An 18737-nucleotide genomic window follows, 5' to 3' on the forward strand; every position below is an offset into this window, starting at 1 on the left:
AATGTGTGTGCAAGGCCCTGGGTTCAATCCCCAGTACTGCAAAAACAAAAACAAAATCAGCCATGTGTAAGCAAAAATAAACTATACAAAACAGAATACTCTAAAGGACTGTGGCAATGACCCGGGAAGAAGCTAGCAGGGAGAAAGGAAGCTAAACCTCAATAGATTTTAAAGGTCATTATTATTCAACCCAAAATAAATGACCCCTGCCAGTAACAACTGTTCAAAGAATTCAACTTTGTTTTGAATTCTCAACTCCATATGACTGATCAGCTAGATAAATTTAACTTTTCACAGTTCATGAATATTTGTGTGGTCCCCAGGTCCTTCAGTATTCCTAGTGCCACACTCAGCCCTCTGTCCTCATATTTATCTTCAAAAAGGTATGTCTTTAATATGAATAAGGGTCTGAAGAATTTCCCTTAATCTCATGGCTGGCCTACGTGAAGTATTCCTGTGGAGTAGTTTATTCTTCCTTTGACAGACAAAGAATTCAAATGCTAATTAACTTGTCCAAAGTCACACAGGGAGTGAAGGAACAAAGAGGTCTCCTGACTCCACAGTGTACACACAGAATCATGGCCCAGAAACAGCAGGCTCTAGAGCCCGGTCCTTTCCTCTCTAGGATCCCCTCTAAATGCCCACTTCACCTATGGACAGGTTAGTGTTACTTGCAGTTACTGACATAAGCTTCATAATATTTATGCGAAATTACATATGAATACAAATGCCAGCATCATGAAATAGTAATAGGCTAACTTAACAACTTGCAAGTAAAGTAAAAGCAAGTGTCAAGTTTGAAACATCCCAGATTATAAAACAATACTTAACAAATTTAAAAACTTTAAGCCATGCAAAATATGGTCTCTGATCACAATGCAATCAATGTCACAAAGATAACTGGAAAATCTCCAAATATTTGGAAATTAATACTTTCAAAATAGTCCATGAGTCAAAGAGGAAGCTTCAAGGAAAATTAGGAAATACTTTGTAACTGAATGAAAACAAAACTATAACATTAAAATGTGTGAGATGCAGCTATATAAGTACTTAGAGGGAAGCTTATAGTAATAAAAATTCTTTTGGAAAACAAAAATGATCCTGAATCAAAAACCAAAGCTTCTGCCTTGAGAAAATAGAAAAAGAGTGTGATGGTGCACACCTATAATCCCTAGTGACTTGGGAGGCTGAAGCAGGAGGATCTCAAGTTTAAGGCCAGTCTCAGAAATTTTATCAAGACCCTGTCTCAAATAAAAAAGGACTGGGAATGTAGCTCAGTGGTACAGTGCCCCTAGGTTAAATCTCCAGTACCACCAAAAACAAAAACGAAACAAAACAAAACAAAAAAATTTCAAAGCAAGTAAAAAGAGGAAAAAGAATCAATGTAATTGAAAATAGGGGAAAAAATCTATGAAACCCAAAGTTGGTTTTTTGAGATCATTATGTCATTTTTTATATTTTGAGATAGGATCTTGATATGCTGTCCAGGTTGGTCTTCTGGACTCATGGATCCTCCTGCCTCAGCCTCCCAAGTGCTGATACTACAAGAACAAAGAAGTCTCCTGACTTGACTTTTATGTTTTTATTGATAAACCTCTAGCCAAACTAAAAACAGAGAAAACAGAAATTATAAACATGAGGAATAAAAGGGGATTATTCCCACAGAATCCCAAGATACTAAAAAGAATAATGAAGGAATCATAAAAATAAATCTACACACACAAATTCAACAGCTTAGGCAAAATGACCCAAGTCTTTGAAGGTCATAAACAATCAAAATTCACTAAAGAAGAAGTAGATAATAGTCCTATTTCTTTTTTTATTTTATCTTTTTGATACCAGGGATTGAACCCTGTGGTGTTTGACTATTGAGCAACATTCCCAACCCCTTTTTATATGTTATTAGAGGCAGGGTTTCACTAAGTTGCTTAGAGCTTCGCTAAGTTGCTGAGACTGGCTTTGAATTCATGATCCTCCTGCATCAGCCTCCTGAGATGCTGGGATTATAGGCATGCACCATCGTGCCCTGCTGAATAGTCCTATTTCTATTAAGTAAAATGAATTTATTGTTAAAAATCTTGTCAAAAAAGAAAACCCCAGGCCCAGATGGCCCCATTAAGTTGTAAAAGCTGGACATAATAGAAAAAGGGCCTTTCCTTTCCTTCAACACATCAATTAACACATGTTTGATTTGTGATATAATCTTTTTTAATATTTATTTTTTAGTTGTAATTGGACACAATACCTTTATTTATTTATTTTTATGTAGTGCTGAGGATCGAACCCAGGGCCCTGCACATGCTAGGCGAGCACTCTACCTTTAAAGAAATTTAGTAGTATTTCACCTTCAAAAACCATAACACTTCTGTAAAAATGTTACAAACCTTTCCCAAATTATTAGCTTTTAAAAAATGATGCACAGAAATGTGTCATGTGGAATCAGGACAGAGAGCCAAAATGCATGCCTTTCTAGAACACAGAAAGCTGCCATTGCTTAGGGCTACTGTTCTAATTAATGTGTATAAGTCAATGAATTGATAGACTAGTAGTTGTATACAGCTAGATGTATAATTTATATCATATTTTTATTTTATTTTTTGGTACTGGGAGTTGAACCCAAAGGTGCTTTACCACTAAGCTACACCTCCAACCCTTTTTTTTTTTACTTTGAAATAGGGTCTTCCTGAGTTGCTGAGGGTATCCCTAAAATGCTGAGGCTGGCCTTAAACTTGGAACCCTTCCTGCCTCAGCCTCCTGAGTAGCTGGAACTACAGGCATGGACCACCATGCTCAGCCATATACCATGTTATAAGTTGAAGAAAAAGTCATCTTTTGTAATGGAGTTGTGCTCTTTTTCCTTGTTTAATTCCCCAACTTGTCACAAAGTAGGATGCATAGTAGCTTTAATTGTGATTGTGGCTCCCTAACAGAGACATCTGCTAACTAATGCTGATAGGGCTTCCTGATGAAATGCATAGTAATAAAGGAGCACAATTTTGACCCCAAAAGAAAATTAGACATAACAGCATCTCACAAGGCTGCTCAGGAGCAGCCCAGAACTGAAGGCATCTGCACTGTCAGCAGAATGTTCACAGAAGCCAGTTGGGTATGTATTTACCCATGTTTTTGCAAAACGTTCAAGTCATTTGGCTCAGAACGCCTGAGTGTATATAGTATGTCATTCTACTCCATTTCAGTTTCTTGGATGTTTTCATTAGCTGTTGGCACAGTTACTGCCCCGATCTTGAACTACAAGTACTGCAATCTTTTACATTCTCAGTATGAGTAGAGCTTTTTGATCTACAAAGCTAATGGAAATTTGCTTTGTGTGGCCGCTGTGTGTGAATACACCCAGAACCTAGTAAATATCCATGGTCATTTCAGTATTTGCATTTAGGAGGACCAAACAAATGAATACATATATTGAGAGTAAATGGAGCCAGGATTCTTGCTTTTAGAGGAGACTGAAGAGGCAATTCCACAGGTGTCAGTATTGAGAACCCACAAGAAACTTGCTCATACCTTCTGGACCTCATTGGACCAGCTGACAGATTGCCATTACATACACCCAGCTTACAGTTTGGGACATAGGTTCACAATAAGAAGCTCAGCCTGTATGGTTTTTCTTTTCTTTTTTTCCTGTGTGGTTTCTTGATGCCTGCAATTGAGTGTTTAGAAGCAAACCAGCAGGTGTTTCTCAAGCAAAGTCATCAGGGTGTGAATATGGTCCCACCCCCTAGAAGCTGGTGCTCAATTCTTTAGTGATATTGGCTAGAGGTGGTACAGCGGTGGTACTTGCTGCAGAAATACCAAGCATCATTGGATCTGCTGGGTTATCAGGTGTCATTGGAAGAACAACTTGCCCTGCAGATTGGACTGACTGCCAAACATTCCCTTCTTGTTGTCCTTACTCAAAACAGGAAGCATCTATGGCTTACTTGGCAAAAGAGTCAAACAAAGTAACAACTGAAGTATGTGTACATTAGCTCCCAAATCCAAAAGGGTCTACAGTTTTGTTTTATTTGGGTAGCAGAGATTGAACCCAGGGGTGCTTAACCACTGAGCCATATTCCTAGCCCTTTTTTATATTTTATTTAGAGACAGGGTCTCCCTGAGTTGCTTAGGGCTTTGCTAAGTTGCTGAGGCTGACTTTGAACTTGCGATCCCCCTACCTCAGCCTCCCAAGCTGCTGGGATTACAGGCATGCGCCAAGCACCACTGTTCTTTGGAGGCAATTATCCATACACACCCCATACCATTAGCTCTCCAGAAATGTTGCTGAGGTGATGAGGCCCTGAAATTTGATGGTGATTCTTTCCCACCCTCTGATTCATATGCTCATTAATAAGGCATCTAAAGTATTTGCTGTTTCCTGTTCATCAGATTCACTCAGCATATCAATGTAGTGGGCCAGTGAGATGCATGGACTGTCAAGATGGTCTCCTTGGACTCCATTAGAATGCAGGTGGGTCCTTGGACTCAGGCAAGGCTGTAAAGTTGTGCCATTGGTCTGACAAGTAAAAGCAAACTCTTTCAGTTTGTTCTTACAAACTGATATGGAGAAAATAAAAATGTCTGTCGCCAATAGCTACAGACCAGGTATCAGCAGCTGTAGAGCTGCTCCCGCTAACACATGCTCATAGGAAATGGCAGCTGTTAATGGAGTCATGCTCTGATTAGGTTTAAGATGACCCTTCATTTCTAAGGTCAACTTGCTGCCTTCATAGGTCAAACTGGAGAGTTAAATGGGGGTGAGTGGTATCATCACCCCTACTTCTTCCAAATCTTTGATGGTGTCTTTCCTCTCCACAATTCCCCTTAGTCATGCAGTGGTTTTGGTTTATTATCTTGGTAAGCAAAAGAAGTTCTGGGGGCTTCTGCTCGGTCCTTCCTGTCATAATGATGGTTATTAATGACTCAGAAAGACAACATGGGGAATCTCTCAGTGACAAAATATGTCAACTCTAATTGTAAGAACTGGAAGAAATAACCACAGGGTGTGTTCACAAATGTGCTGAGCATACTGTGAGTTGAACTTGAGCTAAAACTCAATCTATTACTTGAACACTCAAAGCCCCCCTATTGGCTAGGTAGGCCACAGCAGCATTTAGATTCAACAATTGAGAGTCAGTATTCAGGAATCCTCGTATTTCCTTCCCCATTGCAGTCATCCTTGCATATGGCTACAGTTTCCCTTGGGGGATTGCTTGCAGTAAGATTCATAATTTATACTTGTGGTGATGCTTCAGAATCCTTCTTCAAGGGAAGGATTCAACAGGGGATTCCGGGTCTGGAAACATATTGCATATCTGAAACTTGAACGAGACAGGGTGATTCTCCATTGTGGCAACTCATTATGATCTTGGCCTTGAGCTCTAGTCTTCCTATCATACAGACCTTGCTTGGCATCCTCATGAAGGGAGTATCTCTTGGCCCTCTCAGGGAATGAAGCTGGGGAGAGATGGGGTAGTATGAAGGTCACACAAGATAAGTTGACTCTAACACTCCTATCTCCCTAATCCTCCTCCACACAACACTGGAGGAAGTTTTGGCATCTCAACTTCACAAAATATAGGCCACTGCTGAGTTTAAGTTTTAGTTAACCACTCAACTAGAGCACCATATCCAGCTACATGCTAACACAGTAACTCCAGAATATATTCTTGCAAAATTATTTATTTATATTCAAAGATTTGGCCATGCTCAAGTTGTTTGTTACCTCTTAAAGTCCACTTCCATACATACTTCCCAGGCTTCTGCCTATACTGATTAGCAAAATCTTGTAATTCTTTTGGTGTGCGAGCTATTTCTTCTTCACACTTTGTGCTTGCTTTGCTGGAGCATGAGATCCTAGTGATGGGTTCACTAGTAGAAAAGCAGGTCAGATGGCACTCAGTTGTGTGAATCTTGAGAATGGAAACTGCTCAACATGTTATTACAATGTTTTCATGCAAGACTAGTTTCCTCAGACACAGGGAGGGAAGCTGTGTCTCACAGGCAAGGGAGGCCGGCCCAGAGTCACTAAGAAATTAGGTTTTTCAGTTCATCTGAGACTAGATATTCCCTTAGTCAGCTAAGCTGCTATAACAAAATACCAGTCTGGGAAGTTCAAGATCAAGGTGCCAGAAAATAGATTTCATTCTGAGGCCTCTTCTCTTAGATACTCGGCCGCTACCTTCTTGCTCTGTATTCTCATGACCTGTTCTTTGTGAGCATGCAAAGTGAGCAAGCTCTGGTCTCTTCCTCTTCTAATAAGTACATAACTTACATTATGGTGCTGTGTCCTCATAACATCATAAACCAATCACCTCCCAAAGGCTCCGTCCCCAAATGCCATCACATGGGGGCGGTTAGAGATTCAACATAAATTTACCAGGAACATAAACATTCTGTCCATAACATCCCCATTCCTATTTTCTTTCCCAGTCAATGCCTTAACTTTAACATGAGACGTGGAGAGGCTACGAATTCAATTGATTTTATAATTCCACAACCACACAAATATTTTTGATTTTCAGATAACTCAGCCCTACAAGATACAAGACTGTGTTAGGGTTGTGATGAAAGTTCACTTTTCCCCTATGATGTGAGCTGGACATTTTATTTTTTTAATTTTTGCGGTAGTGGTGATTGAACCCAGGGCCTTGTGCATTCTAGACAAGCGCTACTCCTGAGCTATGCCACCAGCCCTGAGCTGAATATTTAAAGAACTAAATTTGTACTTAGTGTTCCAGAGTACTCAGAAGTACCCATTCTGCTCCAAAGTCATTCTGATCATGATTACCTATAGCAACCACTTGACCTCTCAGCTGTATGTGATAATCTTATTCATGATGATCTTATGCATCACCACGCATTTCCAGCATCCTATTTCCTGGGAGTGGGGAGCTCAGTCCTGCACCATTCTATTTCATCTTTGAAAATTTGTTTTCTGAACCACCCAGACAGGTTTCTAGTAAGTAAAGGGAAAACACACCAGTTGCATATACAGATAGAATTTAATATATTTTTAAAGATAGTAATTAAAGTTGTTGACTAGGTTACCAAAAATTTAAAACAAGAACTCGTAGGGATCAGAGTAGTAGTAAATACAGAGAGTAATTTCCACCCCTAGAGCTGAGAGAACCATATTTGAACATATGAGAGGTGAAATTATTAAAACTTAAATGCTGCATGTACCAATATATAATAATGAATCCCATCATTATGTACAACTATATTGCACCAATTAAAAAATGTGGTAAAAAAATTAAAAACTTAAATGCTTCCAGAAAGGGCCCCTTGGAGTCGAAACCCATACCTGTGGAAGACCAGCTGTCCAACTAGTATTGATGTCTCTCAGGGAATACAATGAGGCTGATTCTCCAAGTGTTGATATACCACAAATTGGATTCAGCTGCTGTAGAAAAGAACTGCCTCTGCTGGGGTCAAGTGTTGATGGGAGACACTTATAGAAACTGCAAGCTAACAGGAAGCCCCCAGAAAGTTCCATGAACAAACAGGAAGGAGCAATCCTTTCTTTGCTTTTCAAGCTTCCAGTCTTCCTTTAGCGCCCCCTAATGTGACAGCTAGCAAGGCTGAAATAGGGTTTGTAGAGTCTCGAACACAACGCGAAAATAGAGGGATGGGTTTGGAGAAGAGACAAGAGACAAAAGCTTACCACACCCCATATCATTAGGTCCCCAGAAATGTTGCTGAGGTGATGAGGCCCTGATGTCTGTTAGTTAAAAAAAAAAAAAAAGCAAACAAGAATATATTGCCTTGGAAAGAATAGAGGTAGAATGAAGGCTTTTAAAAGCCAGGTATTGGCCAGGCGCAGTGGCACACACCTGTAATCCCAGCAACTTGGGAGGCTGAGGCAGGAGGATCCCAAGTTAAAAAAAAAAAAAAAAGGCATTGACATTTCAATTTGATAAACCAGGAAACAGCAAAGCACTCAAAAGTTCTGTTAGGAAAACATTTTGCAGTGATAGAAATGAGCCCTGAGCCTGAACCTCACATATGCTAAGAGCTCTACTACTTTACTACATCCACAGCACTTTCCCCTCTCTTTTTTCGATGTTACTTTTCTTTACATCTGCTCCTTTGAATACCTGGACCACCGTGAGCTACTCCTAACAGAATGCAGCAGAAGTGAGGTTGTACGATTTTTCATACTAGGTTATACAACGGAATGCGAAAACAAGTTAATACAATTTTCACCTGGTATTTTCAGGGCGCTCACCTTTGAAACACAGCAACCTTGCTTGAGAAAGCAGAGCCAGGACAGGGATGTAACAATACAACACTCACCTTGCTCACAAACAGAAGGGTGTCAAAATCTCTGTACTCAAATAATATTGTAATGCAAAAACTTTTTTTTTTTTTTTTGAGTGCTGGGGATAGAACCCAGAGCTTTGGGCATGCTAAGCACACACTGAGCTACACACCCTACCCCCTGGTCTCTGAGAAGCAATATTTTTTTTTTAATCAAAATTCATGTCTAAAGAACTTCATAATAAAAAAAAATTAAAAATAATCTAGCTAGGGATGAAGGTACACACCTGTATGGCTACTAGGAGGCTGAGGCAGGAAGATTGCAAGTTCAAGGCCAGTCTTGGTCACTTAAGGAGACCATCAGTAACTTGGCAAGACCCTGTCACACAACCACAAGAATGGAAAGTTATATTCCACATATGTATGTCAAAATACATTCTACTGTCATATATAAGGGGAAAAAAGGACCCTGTCTCAAAAAAATAAAAAAGGACTGGGCATATAGCTCAGTACTAAAGTACCCCTATGTTCAATATTCAGTACCAAATAAATGAATAAACTAATATAATTAATTTTTAAAAAGGGTTGAGGATGTAGCTCAGTGGTAAAACACTTGTCTAGTATGAGGCAGGCCCTGGATTCCATCCCCAGCACTGTGAAAAAACAAATAACAACAAAAACAAAACAGAATTCAACCTGCAGTTGTATGAATCTTGTAATTAGCCCTCACTCTATTCTAGTTGTTAAATCTCATTTTAAAATTTTAACTTTGTTCATCATGTATTTTGCATTAATTTTGATTTTTATGTAACGTTACTTAATGTGATTACTGTAGGACATTGACTAGTATTCATTGTGACTAGTATTTTATTTTATATTTTGGTCCCAGGAATTGAACCCAGGTATACTTAACCACTGAGCCACATCCCCAGCCCTTTTTTTGTATTTTATTTAGAGACAGGGCCTTGCTGAGTTGCTTAGGGCCTCTCTAAATTGCTGAGGCTGGCTTTGAACTCAGGATCCTCCTGCTTCTGTCTCCCAAATTGCTGGGATTACAGGCATGTGCCACCTAGGACTAGTATTTTAAACCCCTAAAATTTGTCTACCCAGAACCTCAGAATGTGACTTTATTTGGAAATAGGGTTTTTGCAGATGTAACTAGTTAAGATGAGGTCACATTGGATTAAAGTTGGCCCTAAACCCAATGACTGATTTTCTTATGAAAAGAGGGACATCTAGAGACTCAAGAACACACAAGAAAGAAGGCCACGTAAAGACAGGCAAAGATTTGAATTATGCTACCCCATTCTAAGGACTGCCAGGAAACACCAGAACCTGGGAAGAGGGAAAGGAGAATCCTTCCTGGAAGACAGCACGGCTCTGCAAACATCTTGATTTCAAACTTCCTGTCTCCAGAACTATAAGAGAATAAATTTCTGTTGTTTTAAGCCACCGTACTGTGGTACTTTTGCAGGGCAGTCTGAGGAAATAGACATGATTCTTGAGGTTATTTTCATACTCCTTTAAACACTGCATCTGAAGAGAGGGCCTCACTCCCCCTCACCCTAGTCTTGTTCCTCGCCAGCAGACCTCTTTGTGGGGATGAGAGGAAGTGGAGTACAGCAGCAGGAATTCACGAAAACCCAACTCAGTGGAAATACTAACAAAGTCAGCTTGCTTTAGGAAAAGTAGATTTCTTAAACACAGTCACTTGCTTTTAATTTTTTTATTACAATTAAAATTACACAAAGGCAAATCAATTCGTTTCAATCAAAATAACTCATGTTTACATCATATTTATAAAACAAACTATACAATAAAATATATAAAAGTTTTCACATTTTGTACTTTAATCATCGTCTTCTTCTTCTTCATCACTGATCACATACTTCTTATGCTTTTTATTTGCTTTATCATCATCTTCTGCTTTTCTCTTTCCAGAAGGTTCACCCTCCTAAATAGATAAAATTTTTAAAAATCTAAAATTCAACAGAGAACATTTCTAGGAAAGGTTTATCAAAAATAGCTCTGAGCTAAATGACCCTCTGATAACTCAAAGTAACTTTTTGTTTGTTTTCCTGGTGCTGGGGATTGAACCCCGGGGCACTTTGCATTCAGCTATACCCCCAGCTCTTTTTAAAAAAATTTTCAAACAGCATCTCGCAGTTGCTAAGGCTGGCCTCAAACTTGCAATCCTCCTGCATCATCCTCCTAAACAGCTGTGATTACAGGCGTGTGCTACCATACCCTGCTCAAAATAACTTACAGTAAAAACATTCAACAGATGAATGAAACCACTAGTCAAGGTGATGGCCAGTTTTCAAATCTATTAGAGGCATTGTAAAATGACAACTCTGCAAGACTCATTACAAACTATAAAATTCAACTCATGCCCCTGTAGATATTAGGAGAGAGCTATGCAACCAAAATTTATCTCTTATAGAGAAATTAGTGCACAATAGAGTCTGTCCTGGGAAGGATCAGGGTTCTCCCAAGGAAGTTTTGCCTGTATGACCATTTCTTGTCCTAAAATATATTCACCCTTATCAGGTAATCGGTCAAAATTTTTTCTCCGCTTCTTCAGCATTTAGCTTTTTTTTTTCATTATCTAAAACTCATTATTTTAAAGACTATTAATTTTTAAAATAATAATTTCTTGGTTTGGATATATTAAAAGTATAAAAGTATTTAAGAAAATATTTGAAGATGTCAAAATGCCTTCTACTGTCAAGTATAACTAAAAAGAATAATTAAAATTTCTTGAAGAAATTAAATGTCTTCTATATGCACATTTCCTCTGTTTAAAATAATTCTGTACAATGTCCTAACAGAAAGAATTCAGAGAATTGTCTATAACACAATTTTTACAAATAGAATTTGAACATATCATCATTTAAATATCAAATACTCATTACAGGAGTTGACACTAACATGACACTATCCTCCTCGCCAAAAATTAAATGGATCAACAAATGGTTTGAAGGTTAAGGTTGGGGAAGGCCTGACATCTTGCTGTGACCACTGAGTGCTTCTACATGTACGATGTAATCTGGTGCACCCACTTTTTTCCTGATGGTCCCAGCGGCTGGCCCTCTGAGGGACGAGATAGCATCTCACACTTGTTTCCTGACTTGTTATCACAAATGCATTCCCACAGACCTAGAGTACCACAGGAGGGCTCAAAAAGAAAGTTATGAGCCTACAGTAAGGAGTCTACTTTCATCCCAGTGTGCAGTAGTACAGTGACCCCAACAGCAATTGTCTTCCATTGTTGCCCATGCCCAGAACATGAACTAGAATAATATGAAGAGGCAGTAGCAGAGGTTGGGAGGTCCAGGCAGAAGTAAAGTCTTTGTATTTAGAGAAGGGAAGAAAGAAGACCAAGAGAATATTTGGGTGGTGAAGGTAGAGGTCCATGTGCATGAGGCATTTTTGAGTTAGGCATTTTGCAACTGCCCAGCCCAGAAGGTCTTTTTTTAAGCAAAGAAAAATCTCATTTCTGAGAATACTAGGAATAAACCGAGTTCCATAGTACTTCTGAATTTTCATTAACAGTTTCTGCTTGCCAGGCAACAAACAGCATCTGCTTAGATGAGGATTTCCATTTGCCAACAGTTCAACACACTGCAAATGTATAATTAAGATGTCACCTCATCTAATTTAAAACCAATATGGTGCAGATTAATTTAACAAATTTTTTACTAGTTATTGTTCACAGTATGGCACTGAATTTCAGTGAATTGTATATATATCTATGCTCCTGGTCTGTGAGCTCCTCATGCCCAGGAGGTGGCTCCTGAATACAAGCCAACTCTTATGATTAAGTAAATGTGAGCTTACCTCATCACTGGTGAGTTTCTTTGCTTTGAGTAATCTTTGAGCCTTATCTTCTTCTGATCCCTCATCACTGTCTGAGGAATAGATTCTGGCTCTTTCCTCTGAAAGCAAAGGAATTAGACTGAGTGACTTTCAATGATAGTGATCTATTCAATCTCAGTGTTTCCTTCTTATCAGAATTGTACATTTTCCCCAGAGGAAGTAAATAATTTTGAATTGCTGATTTAAAGATAAAGCTCTAAATATATTGAAATGAAATAGACTTACTCTCTCCAAATATAATCCTTCCCTTCTTCCAACTCCTTGCCTAGCTAAGGACTGCCCAAAAACTGAGTGTTACTTGTCTGTTGTGTTTTAATCTCTGAGGAACTGAATATTAAACATCTCTATCCCTAAATATATCTTTAACGTTTAGTTGTTTTTATTTTTGTGTGGCGTAATTTTAAAATTAATTTTTCCTGTGGAAAATTAGCAATGGCAAAAATGGAAAGATCTCTGTACTATTGTCCCAAGACAAATAATAGGTAGGTAAGGCTTAGCAGGTCACTAGACAAAAGTAGTCACTGAAAAATGAGAAAAAGTTTTGTAGGACAGCCAGAAAAAGGAAAATATGGGTGTTTTTATAATTTTTTTACTCAACAGGAAAAACCACCTGGGGCACACTGTGATTCCCAAGGTGTGTCAAAGGGAATCAAGAGAGCATTAGAACTTCATTTTATGGACAAGATACTTAATATCAAAGAAGGGCAGTCAAATGCTCAAGGCTGATGAGGTGAAACAACAAATGGTAGCTTTAGGTAACATTTATCATTCAACCCTCAAAACACCCTCATGTTGCAAACACTATTATTAACAGGTTGTGTTTTTTCCAAATGAGACCACAGATGTTAAGGGAAATAATAGGATCTTCTAAAAGTGATTCAATAAAAAGTGATTTTATGACTTTTGCTAGTAAATGGATGGATCTGGGGACTATTATGTTAAGTGAAATAAGCCAATCTCAAAAAACCAAAGATCGAATGTTCTCTTTGATTTGTGGATGCTAACGCACAATAAAAAGTGTGGAGAGTAGAAGTTCAGTGGAGTACAGAAATGGAAATGAAAGGAAGGGAGGAAGGATGGGAATAGAAAAGACAGTAGAATGAATCTGACATAACTTCTCTGTGTTCATATATGAATACATGACCAGTGAAACTCCACATCATGTACAACCACAAGAATGGGAAGTTATAATCCATGTATGTAAAATATGTCAAATTACATTCTACTGTCATGTATATCTAAAAATAACAAATAAAAAAATTTTTTTAAAAGGTGGTTGGTTGGTAGGTGATCGCAGGTGTGATTCGGCCCCCTGTGGGGAAAAGGAGGCGGGTTTGAGCATGGCAGAAGGGGACACCTTGGTATCAGTGGATTACACAATTTTGGGGAAGGTGCAAGGGGTGTTTTTCCGCAAGTACACTCAGGGTGAGGGTAAAAAGTTAGGATTGGTAGGCTGGGTCCAGAACACTGACTTAAAAGACTCATCTCCAACGTGCGTTGCATGCAGGAATAGCTTGAGACAAAAGGAAGTCCCAAATCGCAAATTGACAGAGCAAATTTCAGCAATGAGAAAGTCATTTTGAAGCTGGCTTACTTGGAGTTCCAAATTGTGAAATAATGGCCTGAATTTAAATTTTCCAAGAAAAAGTCAGTTTTGGTTTTTATTATAATATAGAACTATTCTGTGTTCAATATTAGAATTAGTTCTTTTTTTATCAAATATTTGTAATTGCATGTTACATGTGTGATGGAACACAGCTTTACACTTTATAACCATGTTAAAAAAAAAAAAAAAAAAAGGTAGTTGAGTTGAAAGCAGAGTAAGCAGGGTCAGGAGTTCAGCCCAAGCCTTGAGTTTGCTTTATAGCGTCTCATCTTTCCACCAGTTGTGGGGGAATCTCTGGGTAAGAACCAAGAAGGTCTGTTGTTATTATTATTATATTTTTTACTATGAGGTCTTTCATTATTTACTAAATGAGGTCTATGTCTTAAAAGACTCATCTCAAATAAATAAACATGATCAGATTAAATTATTTATAGAATCTATATGCCAATGACACACAGGCACAATGATTTCCTTTTCTAAGAATCAAAATAATTATGCTTAGGTTACATAGCAACAAGTCATTGTATGATAATAAAGACACACTACAGAGGAAAAGTTTCATTAGACAAATTCTCATTATATTCCTCATGTAAACCCGGTGAAACAATAACCCTATGGGATTTATTCCACTGACCATAATAAGTAATTCTCTTCTAGGTATTTCTTCTTCCTTGAAAAATACAATTTGATTTTCAATGAAATGTTAGACAAGTGAAGAAAGACTTAAGTCAGGAGTCACCATCTTTGAAAAGTACTTAATTGCAAATACTTTATGTATCCTATTAAGTCTGTGGTAAGACTGATCACATTATGATAGTTAGGAAGCTTAATGAGGATGATTCACTGAAAAGAGACCCTGTTATATCAGTGCTTTGTCATATTTGCCATCTCTTATTTCTCTTTTCACCTCTATATTTCTATATTATTGTTCTTCTCTCACAGAAATATAGACTATCAAAAATGTTATTCACATTCAGTCTGTTATATGAATTTACACTAGAATTATTTTCTAAAACACATATTATGTTGTCGTTAATATTGTTCATTATTCCCACTGCCTGAAGACCAACGCCTAAATATGACACCCTACAAACCCCACTGAAATGTATCTCCTTCTGAACATAGCATGCTGTTCCATGTCTATGTCTTTAGTTTTAAGTCTTTATTCTCGTTCTACTTTCCCAAGAAGATTTTAGAAGTCACATGGCCTTGGTTTAAGAATTGGCCAATTACCAATTATGTGTCTTTCGTCAAGTTACTCAACCTCTCGAAGTTTGTTTCCTCAATAACAAGAACAATAAAAGGAAATAGGTCAGGCTAGGGATGTGGCTCAGTGGAAGAGCACTTGCCTAGCATACACACAGCCCTTAGTTCTGCTCCCAGCATCACACAGGCATACACACACAAATACACACACACACACAGGCCCACAGTATTTAGAGATCAAATAGGACAGCAAGTATTGAGCTTGCCTGGGGTTCAGTATGTGCTGAAAAACATTACCCATTATGAATTATTAACACTTGTCAAAGGAAGGAATCTACAAAGGACAGCTCAGAAAAAAGTAAAAGAGGAAGAATAAAAGAAAACATCAAGCATTTTTTCATTCCCAATTTTTTGTCATGATTCTCTTGATTCCCAGTTAGTAATAAAACAAAGATAAGAAAAGTTCTAACATAACTGGCAAATCTTCAATCTAGAAAGCAGAAGTTCAAGGGATAAAACTGAAAATGGGAGCAACATCAGTTTCTATCTACCCTTCCAGGCTCACCTGAAAGAATTCTGTAATGATGAGACCAGAAACCTTAAAAAGGACCACTTGTTAACACTGGTTCTTTAAAAATAAAATGTCCAGGGGCCAAAGGTATTACTCAGTAATAGACTACGTGCTGGGTTTAATCTCTAGCACCAGAAGAAAAAAATGTCCAGTGACATGGCATTCAGATCATGTACAATTCAAACAATTGGAACCTTGACATTAAATTCTGCCCCAGACTCACCTCGAATGCCCCCTTTGTATCGGTTTTTAATGGCAGCCAAACTGATGGACTCCTCGCCTTCCTCTTCCTCATCATATCGATCAGGTTCTAGGTAACTAGCACTCAGTCCCCGCTGGTGCTGTTTCTCTCTCATTCGACGCTGTTGAGACTCCCTACGAATGGAAGCTCTCAAACGTTCTTCTTCTTTCTGTGAAGAAGCAAATAAACTATTTGCTATGTGTGAAGGTGTCCCCCAGGTTGCATGTGCTAATCGCCAAAGTCATATGTTAAAGTTCTTTGAGAGGTAAGATATGGGGGAAGTGACTGGGTCAGGAAGCTGTGTCGTCCAGAAAGGATTAATTTATGCATTAACAGATTAATGGATGGTCATGGGAGTGACTTTGTTATAAAAAACAGCTGCTCCTTGCTCTGTCTCACCAACTGGTGCCCTTCACTATGTTATAATGCAACAATAAAGCCCTCATGAAATGCTGGTGCCATGCTCTTGGACTTTCTAGCCACAAAGACTGTGAGCTAAATAAACATCTATTTTTAAAAATTACCCAGTCTATTGTATTCATTTATAGCAACAAAAACAAACTAAGACACCATTCAGCTTTTAAAAACAAACTATTTTCAGGCCTACTTGAACCCACTTTTACTATAAAGAACCTGTAAATGCCTAGCAGGATAATGTCTTCAGATTACAGTACTCCACTCATCTCTGTTACCACTCACACAAGCGTAAAGAGACAGGAGGGATCCCTCATACTAACCAGTTCACTCAGAACTGGCACAGGAGTAGTCTCAGGAACTACATTGTCCTCTCTGTTGTAATTCACAGTTCAAAGAGAAGCAACCAGCCTAAGAAACCCCTTCCATGCCTGGGACACCTAAATTGACTTCCTAGGGCAGTGGAGGTTGTCTCTGTCATCCTTGAGCTGCAGATACCTGACCCGCCCGGGCTCCACCAAAGTCCCAAGGTTCCCAGATATTTCTGTCACAACCCTCAATCCAGAGAGCTTTCCACAAATCCTGACAACAGAGTGAGGAGGTCCCAGTGGTGTGGGGGTTCCCAAGCCAGAAGGCAGAGCACCTTCATTTCCTCAGCTGCCTGGCATTCCACATCTTGAAGTTTACACAGAAAATGAGGATGAAAGGAAGTCTGGGGATATTCTGGCATTTCTTTGAAGACCTTCCTCATTCAATTGCTGCATATTATCACATATAACTCCAATTCTGTTGTTAGAAATTCTATGCAATAGAGTGTTTAACCCTTTTTGTTCCATTGTCCCAGATGTGGGACACCTATAAAAATTTAAATACAGTATATAATATTATTTTTATATTGTAATAATATTAACATAATAATTATAAGCTCTATAAATATAATATATAAGCTCTATATTATGATTCCCAAACTATTTTAATGTGTTGATTTAACTGAAATATTCACAGAATTGAAAATTTGGGACTTATGGGTTAAGTTAGCATGTGGCTGTACTGAGGTTAGAGTAAAAGTCACTGACAGTGGTATAAAGACTAAGAACAAACTAGTTGACTCCTTGTCTACATTTCCACAGGAGTTGAAGATGTGGAAGAGGCTGTGGGAATTCTCAGAGTGGTTCACAGCACTCTTCAAAATGCTAAGAATGAAATCCTTAGGTTCCTCCAGCTCCACTTGTCTGAATAGAAAAGGTGAGGAAATGGAGCAAGAAGCCAGACTTCTTAATGCTCCTTATGCACCTTTAGGTCAGGCACTGCTCCGGGTCTGGTTAGTTCATCTGCCTCCAGGAATAGGCTGGAGGGAAAAGCAGGAACAAGGGCCAAACTTTTCTTAAAGCTTACCAATGAGATTATAAGAAAGGTCCTGAGGCAACTAGATGCCTAGGCCTCAAGGTATTCCATTTCACTTAGGAATGTAATCAATCACGTGAGGCAAGCAGGACAACGACCAAGATTCAGTGAGGATTAGAGAAGATGGAGAGGAGACCATGAGAATGGACTGCTGCATTCAGCTTCTCAAAGCAAGCACTGCACCAGAAAACCTTGGTGTCAATACAAGCATATGCTCTGTCACTCAGTAAAAATGCACCAGAATTGAATCTTTGAAGATTATTAACAGTTGTGTCAAATCTGAAAATGTATCAGTAAAATGTTATTAAGTGACCTTATTTAAAAAAGAAAAAACTGGACTAGGGATGTAGCTCAGTGGAGGAATACTTACCTAGCAGAGCAGAGTGCCCTGGGTTCAATTCCTCGCACCAAGAAACAAACAAAAAAAGAAACAAATACACAACCTTTTCTTACTCTGCTAGATTCTACTTTTGGCACTCTCCCATTCAAACTCCTGGTCTATATTTCATACTAAGTCTCCAGCACTTGCACTGATTCCCCCGGCTCCCCACTGATTTTTTGACATGGATTCTAAACCAAACATAGATGATTTAATGATCTTTAAAACTATATGTGAAAGTTCACTAGTTTGTGGCTGAAATCTCAGGCCGCTGTGGGAAAGAATCTAGTCTCCTGTGTCTATTTTACCACTACTGTCACATCACTCACTGTTAACAATGCTTATGAAATTAATCAAGCTCCCTATTCATGTTGGTTGGAAGGGGAAAGGGTGGGCCAATAAGATGATGGACGGACATTTTGGGAAGTATCGTTCTTAGAATACCAAAAAAATCCAGGGAAAAGACTAGTAAATATACCTTAATCATTTCTGTGCGTTGGCATTCAGGATCACGACCAGCCATTGGTAAGATTCTAATCTTCTGTGTCTTTGAACATCTATCTGCAAGTGACAGTGTCATCTTTCTATGTGTGGCACTGTCCGTAGAGTGAGGTCTATCAGAAAATAACAAAAATGTCTCATTATTTATTAAATATATTTGTGAGCCAGTCATACCCATATCACAAAAACAAGAAGTCAATGATAATTTCCTATGCATCAGAAAAATAAGCAGGGACACCAAACTAAATATTTTATGTTAGGAACTGTGAACTTTATTTAT

The 18737-nt window shown here is 38.5% G+C and overlaps 1 protein-coding gene and 1 pseudogene across 2 annotated transcripts in view; one reads left to right on the top strand and one right to left on the bottom strand.

The window, feature by feature from the left end:
• Positions 1 to 9986: 9986 nt before the first annotated feature.
• Positions 9987 to 18737, bottom strand: part of LOC114085006 (RNA polymerase-associated protein LEO1) — a 29671-nt gene continuing 20920 nt past the window's right edge. Inside the window, exons 9-12 of one of the 2 annotated variants that reach the window (XM_027926157.3) lie at positions 18435 to 18570; positions 15742 to 15928; positions 12097 to 12194; positions 9987 to 10210 (exon numbers count right to left, since the gene is read on the bottom strand). In XM_027926157.3, the coding sequence (XP_027781958.1) occupies positions 10106 to 10210; positions 12097 to 12194; positions 15742 to 15928; positions 18435 to 18570 (526 nt within the window). In that variant the 3' untranslated portion in view covers positions 9987 to 10105. The remainder of the gene's footprint in view (positions 10211 to 12096; positions 12195 to 15741; positions 15929 to 18434; positions 18571 to 18737) is intronic. The other variant, XM_027926158.3, reaches the window with a different exon arrangement.
• LOC114085007 (acylphosphatase-1 pseudogene) lies at positions 13428 to 13794 on the top strand (annotated as a pseudogene).

The sequence above is a fragment of the Marmota flaviventris genome, chromosome 2 (assembly GCF_047511675.1).
Source record: "Marmota flaviventris isolate mMarFla1 chromosome 2, mMarFla1.hap1, whole genome shotgun sequence".
In the NCBI taxonomy this organism is placed as follows: Eukaryota; Metazoa; Chordata; class Mammalia; order Rodentia; family Sciuridae; genus Marmota; species Marmota flaviventris.